A 16,614-nucleotide genomic window follows, 5' to 3' on the forward strand; every position below is an offset into this window, starting at 1 on the left:
TAAAGAAATCTGAAACATATCAAATTCTACGTTGTAAAAGTCTTTACTTTTAATTTCGCTCAAAATATATTATGTAGAATGTATATTAATTTTCCAATTTCTTACTTACTTCACAAGTAAATAAAACTTAAAGAAACAAATCAGTTTTAGGATAGCAAATTCTTTTTAGGATCAAATTAATTTTAGAATAGCATTCTCTGAGAGATATTAGAATTAAGCATTATGATGTAATTAAATTTTTTATAAAATTAAAAAAGACATTGTAAATAAACTAAAAGTAAATCTTGAGTGTCTTGTTATTTCACACATAATTCTATTATATAATATTATTATTTTGGCACTAATCTTTTAATAATTACCAGCAATTTTTTTAACAATTATTATAATATTAATAATCATTAAATTAGTATTTTAATTATATGTTAGTTTTTTATTTAGTTTGTCATTTATAATGTTTTATAAGTAAAAAAGAAATATTTCAAGAATGTAATTGATTACAAGAGATTGAAGGAATAGCAAGACATTTTTAAGACCTTTTTTTCAATTTAATTTATTAATCTGTATTCCTCTATGTACAAGACTGCGCCTGCTAAATAATCCTTTCTATGATACAAGATAAGAGTCCATTTACTAATAAAATTACGTCTCACCCGCCAAACTCACTCAATACATTGCAATCAATTTTAATAGATTAGAAAAAAGGGACAAAACGAAAAAAAACTCGAATCACTATTTACAAAAGTAATTGATCAATTATGAATCGACTGATTATTGGTTTTAATTCATCCGAAGAAGGAAAGAGAAATTATATATTTAATCACTTAAATTCAATTTTAAGATTATCAAATATCCTCTTCTCGTTTTCAATTATCACATTGTACTGTTTCCAATACAATGATTAAGCAATTATTAATTCATTGATCATTATTTACAAGTAATCATCGTTGAATTAACGAAGAATTAAAGGAGTATAAAGGTTTTTCGTAGTTATTTTCTTATCAGAATTCATCAATAATCAATCGATAGATGTGGAACGATTAATTAATTAATCTAACTGTACTAACTGTAAGGTCTTTTTATTAAAGACCAACAATAGTGACACAATTAATCAATTAATCTTAATTACAGTTGATCAATTAATAAGACAAATTTCTTAAGCTAATTAAAAAAAATCGATATAATTTAAAGCACCTAAAAAATGTTGTTTTTAAAAATTGTGCTCCGACTTAGAAAATTCACTGCGACTTTTTACTTCGTTCGTTAAAATAATTAGTGTGATCGTACAATTGCCTGTCACAACTTGTATCATTTTGTCATAAATCAATTCAATTTTTATCATGTTTACTATATGTGAAGTCATTTATATGCTTTTACGTGCATTATTGACATTGCTTTTTTTTTGGTAACTTTTTTTTTTCTTTTTTTTTTTCTTTTGGACACTTTGGCATAGAAGGTAAATAAACGCAAAATAAAGTAGCGTAACTTCAGCGAAGCAATTAAAAATTATGTTGAATTGAAATTGCTTCGCTGAAGTCAAATCTTTACAATACTAAAAATGATAATTTCACATTAAAAAAAAAAGTTTCTTTCGTCTACCTCAACGGTAACAAGAAATGTCATTACTGATAAAAATCGTAGAGTAATGTAACATTTCATATTACTTGATTGCAACGTTCTAAGTCATTTTTAAGTATCTGCTACTACCTTGCATTATTCTCTATACAACGCAAATTAATTCACATAATATATTTCTCTAATACCCATTCGTTTTTTTAATATATGTATAAATCAACAATTTCAAATTATTCTTTTTGTATGGATCTCTAAATTGATAATTATTTACCAATGAACGTCAAAAATAATCATTTGTAAATTTTCATTCCGTTTTTGTTATATAATTCTACATAACATTTTTCTGTTTCACATATGAATTAACTATGTACAACAAATTATTTAAAAAATAGCTGCTTCATAAAATTAAAATACAGAAGTCATCGATTATTTTTATTATTAGAAAATGTCGGAGCGTTAATAAAACGATCATTTAAACATCATTTAAATATTTTTTAATTAAATATTGTACAATTGAACATAATACTGTAATTTTAGGAATATTTTAGATTGCTTTTCATGTAACATTTTTATATGCAAACATTTAAAAGATTTTGTTCAATTTTACACTTACACTTTAGATATTTCATATATTTCTGAATGTTCATGCAAATAAAGAATTTAGTATTAAAAATGAAACTTAAATAGAAAAGCAACAAAAGTGAGAAAAAAATAGCTATTGTAGGAATGTTAAGTTAATATTAAATAGTACTGGATCATTCATATGATATTTCATAGTTAATATTTCAAAGAAACAATAAATAAATAGATATCAATATTCAGCAATAAAAATATTATTATGAATAAAGAAAGTAAAATTAATTAACATCAGACTTTCAAGTTTGATACAAAATATTATATTTGCATTATGGAAATGTACATATAATATTTTGTTCTTTATAAAATAGTGCCATAAAGTAAAAGTATTTATTTACAATTTTATAAGCATAATGTTACGTAAAACTTCTTATATGATATTCATTTCATTATTTATTTAATAGATCGAAAGTCAAATTTTTTATTCTTTTTAATTACATGTTAGATAAAATAGAGAAATTATGTAAAAACTTAATTTATAATCTTTGTTGACATATTTTGTAAAGCAAACTTAGTATAGATGAAAGGAACTAATTATTCATTTTATCATCGCTCCGACAATTGTCTATTACGTTTCGTTAAAAACTCATCTGATCTTTTCTTTACAATTTACTCAAGTACTCAGCAAACAATGCTGCTCTCAAAGTAATCCACCTTTTCGTCCAAATAAAAGCGAGCTAATAGTACCCAAAGCGGATTGCGCTGGAGACTCTTTTGTAACTGCAACAGAGACTGCAGGTGTAACCTGTCCAAGATCACGTCTCATAGCTCTAGCACCACTTCTTCTTTGTCTACACTCCCTGTTTGACATCGATTCATCTTGCTTTTTGTCAGTTATGTTTCGTTTTGTTATTGAGGAATCACTAGCAGTGGAAGAAGGTGAAAGTTTGTCTTGACTTCCACTCATGGAGCTTTTCAGGAAAGTTAACTGAGCCATAGGGCTTTCGGTAGTACGTTTCGTATATAAAGAACCTTGTAACACTAATGGAGAAATAGATGAACCAATCGTTGTAGCCATTATAGTATCAATACCTATTCTTTCAAGTTTCTCAACTAGACGGATACTGGTAAGAGCTTTCTTGTCTGACCTGGATAATACTGGTCGTTTTCTCTTTGTCTGTTAACAAATACAAAGAACATTAAAGATAAATCAAATTTATAAAATAATGTATGCAAAAAACCAAGACAATAACTATAACTATTAGAAAATTTAATTAGATTTTTCATTTATAATTTTAAAGGAAGTTTTCATTCTTTAAACATACATATCGCATAAACAATATGTTGTTAATGTTTTACAATGCTTTATCTTTCCTTTGTTAAATTTCATCAAAATTTAAAAATAGCAATTAATTGTATTTTATAAAATTTCTATTTTTTAGGTATTATTATATATTATAATATGACATTTTGTTACTTCATTACCAAATTATATTTAATATAATTATGATTATTTTATAAATGTTTTTACATACCTCAGTTTCTCCGCCGAATGTTCTTTTTAATAATTCAGCACCAGTGGATAATAATCCTAAAGAAAGTCCACTTTCTGGAGTTGGTGAACTAGATCGACTTTCCGGGGGACTAGCATCAGGACTGTTACAAGGTGTTGCTGTAGGTGTATAATTCCTATCTTCACTCGGAGTTAACGAAGAAGAAGGCGTTACAGCTTTAATACCTGTTTGAATATATTAATTAAATTACATTTAAATTCGTTTATAATTTAATTTAAATTAGATTCGTTTACTAAGAACTTTTTCTAATAATTGAATTAGATTCTAATGAAAAACATAGTACTATTTATTATTGCTAATAAATGATAAATTAGATAGAATATTTTCAATGTCGAAAAGGTACCTCTCTCGTTTAACATCTTTGCAAGTCCGAGGGTTGTTGAAAATGTTGACGTCGAATTCCTTCTGCTCAACGTTCTTGGAGTACTCATACCAGAATTTAAAGCACTACTAGGTGCCGTTGCGACTCGGCTACCAACAACGCTTGGTGTAACACTTGTGTGATCATCAGGATGTAGAACGGTACTATTGGTGAACGTATATACGGAACCCGTATCTTGAAAAAGTTTGCCGGGATTGGTGTACTCTTCATCTTCTTCAAGATCGCTTAAAGTAAAAGTAACTAGGCCTAAATCCTCCAGGCCTCGACCTCCTCGTGTTTTTACTCCTGGCCGTTCTTCTAAAAGACCACCTAAAAAATAAAATAATCTGATTATAAAAAAATATTTTTATATTCACATTCCGTAGCTGTTTTATTTTCCAATAAAGTTCTCGAGATGACAGCGTGATAAATAAGACATTTATTTGATGTAGCTAAGGTAAATACGATATTTTTCATCGTACTTTTGCAAGAGGACATGCAATTAAAATATCAAGTTCAATAAAACAGAATTATTTTTAAGTAATTTTAACCCTTTGCACTCGAGGCCTTTTTCGCGCGGCGAATCAGCAACTCGAGACGTTTCACAGCATTTTTGACGAATTTCTTACCCCTAACTTAAAATTATTACATACACAAATTAATGTACAAAACTTTTATATTTTAACATTTTATATATCTTTATACCTTTATGAAGATAATTTCTTAAATATTAGTCTATGTAATTTTGCTGTGTATGATATTTCATATAACAATTGCCAACATGCATGCCCGGCTTGACGGGTCAAGTATTACAGTGATATGTTGTATCTTTTGCCGGGTTTATTTCTTTGAGAACAGACTTTGCAATCCTTCCTAATTCCTGTTAGAATATTATGCAGCTTTCCATTCAAGCAGATGTCTTCGGAATCGGAGGTTAAAGATCGAGGCTCGATCACGTGGCTGGTGAAAATCTTAAGTCAGTTGGTGAACTAAAGTTTTCACATACCGCAAGTGATTAAACGGCTGTTCTCTTCTCTGCTGTTTAGTGGTTTTATATAGAATATATGAATTTATTGAACAAATTTCTAAACCTCAAAAAACAGTTTACACTACCATGATTTTCTTACAATCAACGATTTTCTTAAAAAACAGTACGTTGAGGTATACTGATCTGCACGATCGACACCGCCCATATGTTTTATATAATTTATTACTACAGTAGGCTTTTTGACGGTAACTTCAATTCCACCTCATAAAATTCGTTTTATAGGAGTCATTCCTGCATTGTTCCAGTTGGTCAAGTATGTGACAACCCTCTTGTCCTTCCATGCTAAAACTAATGTATTTCTTTTGCGGTATGCTACTGTCGATTTCTTGCGGAATTTTGTTTTTTTTATTTGTTCTGGTATATGCTTTCTATTTGTTAAGATAGTTCCTGTTCAGCTGGCATTTCAATTTCAATAATTCTTCAGCCAAGATAAAGCTCGTATAATAACGATCGGTGTCCTTGAGCACAAGGTATTTTCTCCAGCAGCACTGCATAAAGGTGGAACGGTATTCTCGTTGATACCGGAAGGTCGGACCTTATCAACTTCTCCGTTGTCAAACTTCCATAATAAAGAAGAATGCCACAGATGTAGCCAGTATTTGAGTCTGTCATCGTATAAACTCTAATACCTCATTTGGTTGGTTTCTTCGGGTTGTAAGGAAATCCGACCTTTGAACTTGATAGTAGATTCATCCGCACAAATTTCTCTTTCCGGTGTAAAATACTTCAAAAATTTCGAATTTATATAATCAAGGAAGCAGCCTACTAGCTGTAAGCGTGTTCGTGGACCTGCATCTTGTGTTGGGATTGTCTTTAGATAAAGCATCCAAAAAATCTGGTTGAATCTATCTCTCGTAAACTTGTTTGAATAAAAAAGGCATGTAACTGACATCATTCCGTGACCAGTACTCTTGTAAAGTTGCCAACGGCATTGTCCCCATATTTATTATAACACCAATAAATGCCCACATTTCTTCGATAGTTACATTGTGCCAAGTTCGCCATATCGAGTACGGTGATAATGTCTTTCCTTCTAACTTTTTTCTAGCATAACTGTTTCATTTTTTCAATAACTGTTTCATTCACGAACTGAGTTCATTAATAAAAAACAGTTTGAAAAAATCCAATGGTTCTTTCTTATCTGGGTGTACGTGCGGTCCTGCAAGAGTGTCGCCGGCTATGAACGGTATTTTTGAAGGTATTTCTTCAGATTCAGTACAACTAATCCATTCAGAACTGTCTGATTGTGAGTCTTCTGTAGTATCAATATCGCTGTCACATTCATTGTCTATTACTCTGATCTTTCGCCTTCTTACTTCGTCACTATCATCAGCACTGCTGTTATTCTCTGTATCGTCAAGCTCTCTGTGTATAGATGTAATTTCCTCGTTAAGCAACGTTAAATCAAACTCATCTTCACTTGAGCTTATTTCATTACTACGTTCCATGCTTACAGGGATCAAAAACTTTAACTTTAGTAGTCCTGTCACGACTGTCAAGTTCGAACTAATGCCGAAAATGCAGTCCGGTTCGTGGTTGCGGACTAATTTCAGATAAGAAAATCTTATCTCCATTTGAAGGGGTGTCATTTTACACTTCATAAGATTATACAGAAAGAGCGTAGGAATCCGTTTCAAAGAAACTAAACGTAAACAGTCATTGCCGCGCATCGAGTTTCCGCATCAAACCAAGTGGGCGAGAGTCACCTCTTGAGTTGCGGCATCAAATCATATGGTGAATGAGAGTCATAGGGTTAATACAGAATTATAGAATGTTACCTAACGTAGGGTTAATACAGAATTATAGAATATTACCTAACGTAGGTGTAGCTAATTGAGTCCAATGATGTAAAGTTTGTGAACCTTCGAGAGGTTTCACTATCTGTAATTTTTCAGGAATTCTCCAAGAATTGCTACCATAACCACTTAAATTCCCAGTGCTTCCTGTAGACATAATACTGTCTGGAGTTCTACAACCAATAGGTACGAAAGTAGATGGTGAACGGGTTCCGGCATCATAATCATAGCTATATCCTGTCCCGCTACTGAGACAAGCGCGCCTTGTAAGAACTTCTGCAGGTGTCAATCTACGTAGTGCTGCTTCTAAATCTGCTGCACCAGGAGCACCTGGCACTCCTGTTTGCTGTGGTCCTCTGAAGATGTTAAAAAGTAATCATTGATTTAGTAATTGTGAGTTAGTATTTAAAGAAATACTACTAAACAAAATTTCAGACTTCTTTCACGTACGAATGAAAATGTTAAACTTACGGATAATCTTCAGAATCTGTAATAAGCGAGCCTTCTGAATCACTGTGCCCAGTGGAATCCAAACTAGGAAATATTGATTTTATAGGTCGAACTTGTCCACAACTCATTCGCGGTCCGGTAAAACCACTTGACAGAGTTGACACTGTCATTGAACCTATTCGTGGGAACTGACTTGCATCTGGACAAGATGCATTTCTTGACACATTCCTCACTGTTTCAAAAACTTTCTTATACGTTGGTCTGTATCAAAAATGAAATTAATGAAAATTTTGAATAATGAATCATAGCAAAGTAAAAAATATTAATGAGAAATAAAACACAGAACGTACATTCTATCTGCACTGATACCAGAGTCTAAACTGAGTTCAGAATAAAGTGACGATTCCAATTCTGAAGCAATGGAATCTGGTTGTGGAACAGCGCCCATTGAAGGGAACAAAGATCCTCCTCTAACAGTTGGCATCCCTTTTTTCCTTTGTTTTCGTAATTGTTCCTGAGTTTCAGCTAACAAATTCACCACCTTACAGTAAAAAATATTTTTAGATTATTTAATCATTATTGCTTAAATAATCTTAAAAAAGGGCTTTAGATTTAGCTAATCTGAATGTATTGCTTAATCTTATCCTTCAATCCATTAAAAACCAAGCAATAACTTATCGTACTGAAATTTCTTCTCTTTCAATATTATAATTAACACGTTGACTGCCACGCAAAATTTACACATTCTGAGAATGAGAATGAGAAATATTTAATTTCTTTAATCTATCATATTGCAATAAAGTACAACGAAAGCGTATTTATAATTTTATAATATTATCTAGTTGTTTATATTATTTAAAATTGGTTCTTAATGACATTCATCTTATTTTAATAGCCACTAATGATCGTCGTAGCAATCAATGTGTCAATATAATTGAAAACCATTGCAAAGCAGAAATGTTGGATTAAAGCAATATTGGTCCTTCATGGATTTTCTAAAAAGAAAGTCAGTGAACGACAATTTGACAATCTAATTTCATCTGTGAACATACCTCGGCATATCGATCTTTGAATTCAGCTAATTCGTTTGCCAGAGTATTCTGGTTGTCTCTGGTGATGAGCAAAGTAGCTCCCACTTCATCATGTTCGGCCATCAACTGTGCTAATCTCAATTCTGTTTCAGCTAGTTTTGCCGTTAAACTGACAATTTGCTCATGTTGCAATCGATTTTCTTCTTTCTGTTTATCAAGCTCCTCGGTTATTCCATCTACCTCCATGTTTGCACTTGCTGCACAAAAAAAATGATTTATTTATTAATCAAATTTGGAATTTCAATTAGTATCAACTTTTAAACATTCTTTCTCTTTTTTATTAATTTTTATCTAGAACAATTCAATGACTAACCGAGTTGAGCAGCAATGTCTTTGACAAGTTTCGCCTCCTGTTCCTCCGAATTATCAGCGTCATGCATCAATTTTACAAATTCAGTTCTTAATTGTTTATTTTCATCCTCGAGAGAGCTGATTTTCTTTTGCATTATGTCAAGACTGATACCGCGAAGTCCGGTGGGCGTACCGGCTTCGGAGTTCGATTCTTCGGCATCATTTGTTAATATCTGAATTAATTCTGTCTTCTTTGCGAGTTCGTGCGTGAGTTGCGTAATTTTTTCATTGGCTTCTTTTACATCGGCCTCTAAACTGGTAACTGTGGCTTCGAGTTTTTGATTGTGCGATAAAAGTTCTTTGCCGATACGCGCGGTTAATTCTAAATCCTTTTCTTTCTGCAAGTCAATAAACCATTTAACGTTTAAGACACAAAAGGTAATCGATAATTTGTAAAATTATTTTTTTCTTCTCACGTACGAACAGATTTTGTGCAAGTACATGACAATAGACGTGCGAGATTATTTCGAAAGTTGAGAACTCGAGCTTGAAAATTCAAGAAGTTTTAAATATAAGAATTCAAGAGGAATCTCCTTTTTTTAAATATTTCTAATTGAAATATTCTATTTAGCACTTTTCTCGTTACGTTAGAGTGATCGATATTCTTTACTTTTCAACCAAAGATATATGTTAAATCATACATGTTAAGGTGATATAAAAAAAAAAAAATGATAAAATTTAAATTTCATTCTGTTTTTAGCGCACTGCTTCTGATATAATAAGTGAAAAGTTTTGATTTCAAATCGATTTGGCAATGATTGGACGTAATTGATTCAAGAATACTGAAATCTATTAATGGTTTAAGAGTAATAAAATGATGAGGGATAAATAGAAAATAATTATTTCTTTATCGTTCAGATTTCTTACATCTGTGATATCAAGTACAAAGGACATATATTTAATGATATTTAACCACTTGCGCTGGTAACTGATTGCGGACCATAACGAGTGACCAAACCGTATACAATAACTCGTCTTCTTTTTGTATTCATCGGTATATCACTCTTTTTGTATTCATCGGTATATCACTGGATAGAAATTATTAAAAAGTAACAAATTTATTATTTGTTTTGCCTGGGTTTTATTTCAATACACTTAAAACTGTGAAAATATTGCAATTTTGGGACAATAAGTTCTCGACGTCATTCCAGCGTAAGAGGTTAAGATGTAAAACTATATGTAGTATTATAGATATTTGTTACATTATGAAAGATTAAATGACTAAATCGAGTCCGATTATTGCCGAGCTTATTCGAAATATAATACGTGTGGCACTTGATATATCCATGTTTTAATTCGTGTAGTTTTATGTATCAATTGTATATTAAAATACGTATTATATATTATAATATTACAGGTTATGCTTAACCTCAGACTTTCACAATATGGATTTGTAGCTTGCGATTTAGACTATTTTTCCTTTCATCTCTCGAATTATACATATATATATAATATCATTATAATTGATTATACATGCATTATAATTGGTCATAAGCTTTTTAAGTGTCAGAAATATTACAAATTTCTGCTATCAAATGTTAATTTATTTGTTAGTTTTTTTTTAAATATCAAGACACAATCGCAAGATTAAACCTTGTTAATCAAAATTTAAAAATTTTTATTATTACCTACAATTTAGGATCATACGTTCGTTTTAGAAATTACGTACGTGAATGAATTCATAGTATCTTTTTATACATTACGCAAAATAAAACCTGAATATATTAATACATCTGTAAATACGTATGTTAAAAATTACACGAATTAAAACGTGGACATATTCATTACATAATTACTACACGTTTAAATTATAATCTCCAATTGGGCCAAGCTCAATTGCAGAAAGCTCCTCAATGATCTGAAATCAAGCATAAATTAAATTCGAAGATTTTAATTAAAAAAAAAAAGAAATTATTTAGTAGTAATATAGACAACAGAATGTAGTATAACTAATAGACAAGTCTAGAATGGAACTGTGATTTTGACAGTTATTCAATAATTTGTTGCAAAATATAGATTATAAAATTATGAGATCCATATCGTGTCTAATTAGTTTTTTTTGTCATTTCGAAAATATATATGTAGATTTCTGTATAACTTGACCCAATTCGAGGTCGGACAGGTCCGCTTGCGCTTATATTCTGAACCCCATATCCCCCTGTATATCAATGATTACATTTACCTCCTCTAGAAGCCTTGTAACTGCTTCTATATCATTATAAGTCTTGGTCATTTGGCTCACCCGGTTGCTACATAAAACTGAAATGAAAAAAAAAATCGATTTTGTAATGCTTGCCAGTAGAAATAGTATTCAAGAGCAAATGACTAGAAAATATATTACAAACTACATATATATATATATATATATGTAGTGTCATTATTAAACAAAGAAGCAATAAACCAATGGGATAAAATAATTTTACAAGCAATGCAAGTAAAAAAGATAATAATAAAAAATTAATGTATAAAATTCTATGAATATTAGATGTATCTATGATGATACATTTAGTTTAAAATTAAACCTGCTAAACTTGTACCAAAGTGTTATTTACCAAATTTTCCTCATTTACAAATTAATAAAAAATCTGTTATATGAATTGGTACTTCATTAAAAAAGTAGCAAACACTGCTGCTTAAAATGCCATGTAACTAACATTAAGTTTAATTACATTACAGAAAATATTTATTAAAATCTAGACAGATGTTTGAGTGTGTGTATATATATATATTCAATCAGTTTTTAGTATCATTAAATGAAAAAGGATTTTGGATTGAGTTAAACGAGAGAAGCATATGATTTTCTTCAATTTATAACTCTTAGACATCTTTACTTTCACGTTAATACCTGGAGAAGAAATTATTTCATCGAATCAAATTTTCTTCGCCATTCCTAGGATTTCTGAAAGATTTTCCTTCGATTTGTGAAACTAACTCTGATGGATTAAAGTATGTATATTATTTGAATGAAAAATATCTAAAAATATATATATCTTAAGATATTTTGTTCACATTTTCGTCTGACAAGATTATATCATTTTATCGAAAACAAATAGGTTGATTTAAGAAGATTTGCAAAGAAAAAAATGAGTTCACAAGAATAACGACAAGAAACAAAAATTTCAATAATATTCGATAATGAAAATAAAAGTCTACATACAAAAGTATTCGGCAATTATATTTAAAAATGTAATAAAATGATGTCATTTGTGTAAGAATTTGTTAATATAAATACATATAATAATACATCTATGGTTTAAAATTATGGCTTTTTAGAAATATTCAAAGAGAATAGCAAAAATAATTGAAAAATTATTCAATACCCTTCAAACATCTTAATTTTACATACATTAACATTCCTTAATGATAATATTAATTCTTTTTTAAATTTAATTTTATTTTTCAAGTTTTAATTTTTATTTTTTTTATTTTTAAGGATAATTACCAATTCCAGATTACATAAGAAAACAATATGATCATAACATTCTATTTCAAATTTTAACTTCTACAGAAGAGAGGTAATTGATATTAATAAAACTTGTTTCTAGATTACAGAATAAATTGATTATTAACAACATATAAAGGGTTCAAAGCCAATGTAAGTAATTGTTCATTGTAAGTTCAGTTGTAAGATCATTCAATTTAGTCATATAATATAATCAATACGATATTATAACCATAACTAAACTCTTGACATGAAAAATGTTTCTACGGCGTAATCATCATAGTGATCAGCTTCTGAGTTTTCCACATATTACATCATGTATATAAATTTTAAAAATTATCCCTCAATATTTTGTCCTAAAGTGACATAATTTTATTCTTTCTTTTTTTTTCTCTAATATTTAATATTTAATATTTCCTTTTATTTCTCTAATATTCACTGTACAGAGACAACAACATTTTTAAATTGTTTTAAAAAGTGATGTATCACATTATTTATATAATTAGTAACAGTTTAGGGACGCTAAACTTTTACATTACCAATTTGTAATGATAAAACTGATATGGTTAACAAGATATAACGTGTTCAAGAGGATATTATTACATTGCACTTTATACGGCTTCTTAAGTATCCTAATGGTATAATATTACAAATATATTATGATGTACTATTTTACGGTATATAAGATTCAGTGACAACAAAAATAACGTCAACAGTAAATTAAACAATTCTCCGGGAAAGGTACAAATAAATGTCACAATGGTTATTTATTGAAGTATATAATCGTTACATATAATTTACAATTTTAGTATACGAAAACTTTTATAGTAAGCTCCTATTTGATTTAAATGAACAAAATAAATAACTACTATGTTAACGGTGTATACTAATGTAGTATTATATAATACTAACAATAAGTAGGTAAATAGATGAACTGATAGATGAACTATTTGTTGAATCAAAAACTTTAATGAATTACACATATGCAGAACTAAATTTTTAATGAAGGATTGAGATACATTTTTATTGTTATTTAACAAGAAAATAATATTTTCCCCTATTAAACAAAAATGTGTTCAACAAAACACAGAAATACATTTATTTTAATTTTTCAATTTAAGAAGACTCTTATAAAAATTAAACAATTAATTATAAGAAATAAATCAATGATGTTTGTCTTACGCTAGAGTGCTTGATTGAAAAAAGGCGTGCATAAATTTACATTCGTGTTTATGTCAGCGCATTGCTTGTGGTTTGAAAACTTGCGAAAAGGATAATGAGAAACGAAAGTCACATGGATATCTACAATATAACAACTACAATTAGAATTACGTTAATTGTAATTAAAAAATATACTTTTTCGTTACAAAACGCAGATTTGAAATGATAAATGTTTCATGCAAATGTGAATGAATTCTTTAATAATTTATGATGAACATAAACGTGAAAATTTTAATGGCCAATACAAAAAAAAAGTTAAATAAAAAATTGCAAAGTCTTTAAATAATATGAAATTGAAACGTAACAAATGCATTTCATAATAAATACGTATTTAAAAATTAAATAATTTAAAAAAAAAAACGTGTTCAAATGTAATATAAATATTATAATATCGTAATTCTAACGTAATATAAGCACAGGATGTTCTAACGTTTCATACGTTTCTAGTCGCATGTCACTGATATACCCATTCTTTTCGGGAATTTCGAATGATGCACTTAACCTCTTGCGCTGGAACGAATGCTACGCACGTCGAGAATTTTTTGTCCCAAAAATTGCAATATTTTCTCAGTTCTAAGTATATTGAAATATAACCTAGGCAAAACAAATAATAAATTTATTACTTCTCAATAATTTCTATCCAGTGATATCATTCTATTCGACGAGTTCAAAAAGAGCGACGAATGATTATATACGGTTTGGTCACTCGTTATGGTCCGCAATCAGTGGCCAGCGCAAGAGGTTAAGGCATGGCCAAGGATTCGCGTTATCTTCGAAAAATAAACTCAAGACTAAAGCCATGGTGTGGTAGCTTAGAACTCGAAATTTAATGCCCGTGAGAATCTCGATAATACATGCGTTATCGGCCAATTGGCATTCTTTGGGAGTTGACATAAAGTGTCAACTATTTTCCCCAACTTTGAAATTCTAAAAATTTCTGAAACCGATAGAAGCGAGGTTTCTTCAATTTTCTAGCAACTTAGAAGATGAAAATGTCCTATTGTGTCTGATTTATGTCGTGTCCACATTACTGTTATCATAGTTTTTAGACCCTAATTAAATAATCTAATCTACCGTTTGTGTTAGGGCTCTGTTTGGATAACCATTTGATTCACGAAGAGCGGGTAGTCATCCGATATTATTGCTATTCGTTGCACACGATGATTGCTATGAGATTGTTACAGATGAACTATCGAAGAATTGCTATACAGAAAGAAATATCATAGCTTTGCTTTATATCTCTTTGTATTTTGGTCGCAGAAAAAAAAGAAGAAGCATAAATGACTGACTATAGTGAGTTTTGCCCTTTATAAATAAAGGTTCGTAGATACAAAACAAAAAATGATCTATAAATTGAATTCAATTTTAACTTTATACTATCGTAAAAATATTGTGCATATTTGTTCGTAAGTTTTATTCTTAAAAAGGAATATTCAATGTTATATTTTGTTGCCTATTTGACATATTAACTATTAATTATGTTCTGTTACATTATTACAAAAATCACGGTGCACGGTGTTAGAACAAAGCATCTTACATAAGTATAAAATGTATCAAAATATACATACTGGATGCAATCAAGTTTGTGATGTAAACGAGAACAGAATAGTGCAAATTAGAATATAAAGTTTCTCATATGAAGTTTCGCTTTTAAATAAAAAAATAAGGTATATATAATACAAATGAATAAACTTCTACTTATATTTACAGACTCTACGACTTCACCATAATATGACTCGGCATTTCAATTAGAAATACAAGATGAAATTGAAGAATATGAAGTTTCCAATCTTTGAAGGTTGAATTTGAAGGTTCCAACTATACGTCCGTTCATTGATTATTCATGTGTGATTCGGCGTTTAAATGTGCAAAGTTAGAACAAGCGATGAAAGAACTGTAGTATAACGATTATAAAAACTTTCTGGATTTATCAAGTGTACAAATTAGTTCGTGGCACTTTTTTTATACATTCACCATTTATTTGCAGAAAATATTATTTACTACTATTTTATTTATTTATTATACTATATTATTATATATGTATTAATATATATTATAATTATATAGTAAAACATATTATAGTATATAGTGTAATATAAATTACTATAATATAGTATAGTATACTATAGTAAAAACTTTACTTTATTATTATATTATAGTAATTATGTATTATACCACTAATTTATCAAACAATTTTCAAAACCAAGAAAGTTTCTTGAAGATGGCAGTTTTGAATTAAAAAATTTTCAATCATTTTGAGTGTCAATCGAAGAAATCGTAATTCAAATAATTTATCTCTATGCATATTAAAAAAAAAAACTTCAACTACGTTAAAACTGAAGACATAGTTTATATTCTGAACGTGTATAGAGTCAATGCTTGCTTATTAAACTGAAAGTCTTTTTTTCTAATAATCTATTTTCTAATATCAACAATATAATAATTTGATCAGATATAAATGTATAAACTATTTGTATCCTGACAAGTTCATATAAACAGAGTTCCACTGTACATTCTTTTTAAAAATTGTTTTCATAATTATTTAATTAATTCTAGACTGTACAATGCACTAATAAACTATCTAATATTCTAATAAGCATTGTAAACTATATTTATTTAAAATTTAAGAAGATTTAAAAAATGCAGGTAATCAATTTGTCCGTGAACGATTCAATTATAAGTATAATCAAACTTCAATTGTAATGTTTCTTTGCTCATCAATATATAATGTTAAGTATGAGCTAGGACTATATACTATATCTAGACGGAAATAACATGACATGCAAGCACGTTCTGTAAATACAAGCATGAGTAGAAATTCATCTGTTTGTACTTAGATAATTCGAATCGAGGTAAATGCTCATTTCTCGGATCAAATTTCTAAGTTAGCCTTCTCGAGAAACAAGAAAAACTTCATATGTAAACAAAGTTTGTTCTCTAATCATGGTAGAAGTCTATTTCGTATCGTATTGTAAACGTTTATTGTTAAATGTAATGCAAAGTGTATTGTAAAATGTAGAAAAATACATAAAACACATACACGTACAATAAATAATAATGTAAAAATTACGATACGAAATAATACAAAAAAAAAAAAAAAAAAAATATACAAAGAACAAAACAGCAAAAATT

General features: G+C 29.1%; 1 protein-coding gene across 4 annotated transcripts in view; it reads right to left on the minus strand.

Annotated features, from left to right (window-relative positions):
* Window positions 1-2,637: 2,637 nt before the first annotated feature.
* LOC122529896 (trafficking kinesin-binding protein milt) overlaps window positions 2,638-16,614 on the minus strand; it is a 61,202-nt gene continuing 47,225 nt past the window's right edge. For all 4 annotated transcript variants that reach the window (XM_043656427.1, XM_043656419.1, XM_043656411.1 and 1 more), the window contains 9 exons: window positions 11,002-11,078; window positions 8,782-9,157; window positions 8,430-8,665; window positions 7,728-7,918; window positions 7,399-7,638; window positions 6,946-7,283; window positions 4,066-4,413; window positions 3,684-3,886; window positions 2,638-3,325 (listed from right to left, as the gene is read on the minus strand). In XM_043656427.1, the coding sequence (XP_043512362.1) occupies window positions 2,849-3,325; window positions 3,684-3,886; window positions 4,066-4,413; window positions 6,946-7,283; window positions 7,399-7,638; window positions 7,728-7,918; window positions 8,430-8,665; window positions 8,782-9,157; window positions 11,002-11,078 (2,486 nt within the window). In that variant the 3' untranslated portion in view covers window positions 2,638-2,848. The remainder of the gene's footprint in view (window positions 3,326-3,683; window positions 3,887-4,065; window positions 4,414-6,945; window positions 7,284-7,398; window positions 7,639-7,727; window positions 7,919-8,429; window positions 8,666-8,781; window positions 9,158-11,001; window positions 11,079-16,614) is intronic.

The sequence above is a fragment of the Frieseomelitta varia genome, unplaced genomic scaffold, assembly GCF_011392965.1.
Source record: "Frieseomelitta varia isolate USP_RPSP 00005682 unplaced genomic scaffold, Fvar_1.2 scaffold_131, whole genome shotgun sequence".
Taxonomy (NCBI): Eukaryota; Metazoa; Arthropoda; class Insecta; order Hymenoptera; family Apidae; genus Frieseomelitta; species Frieseomelitta varia.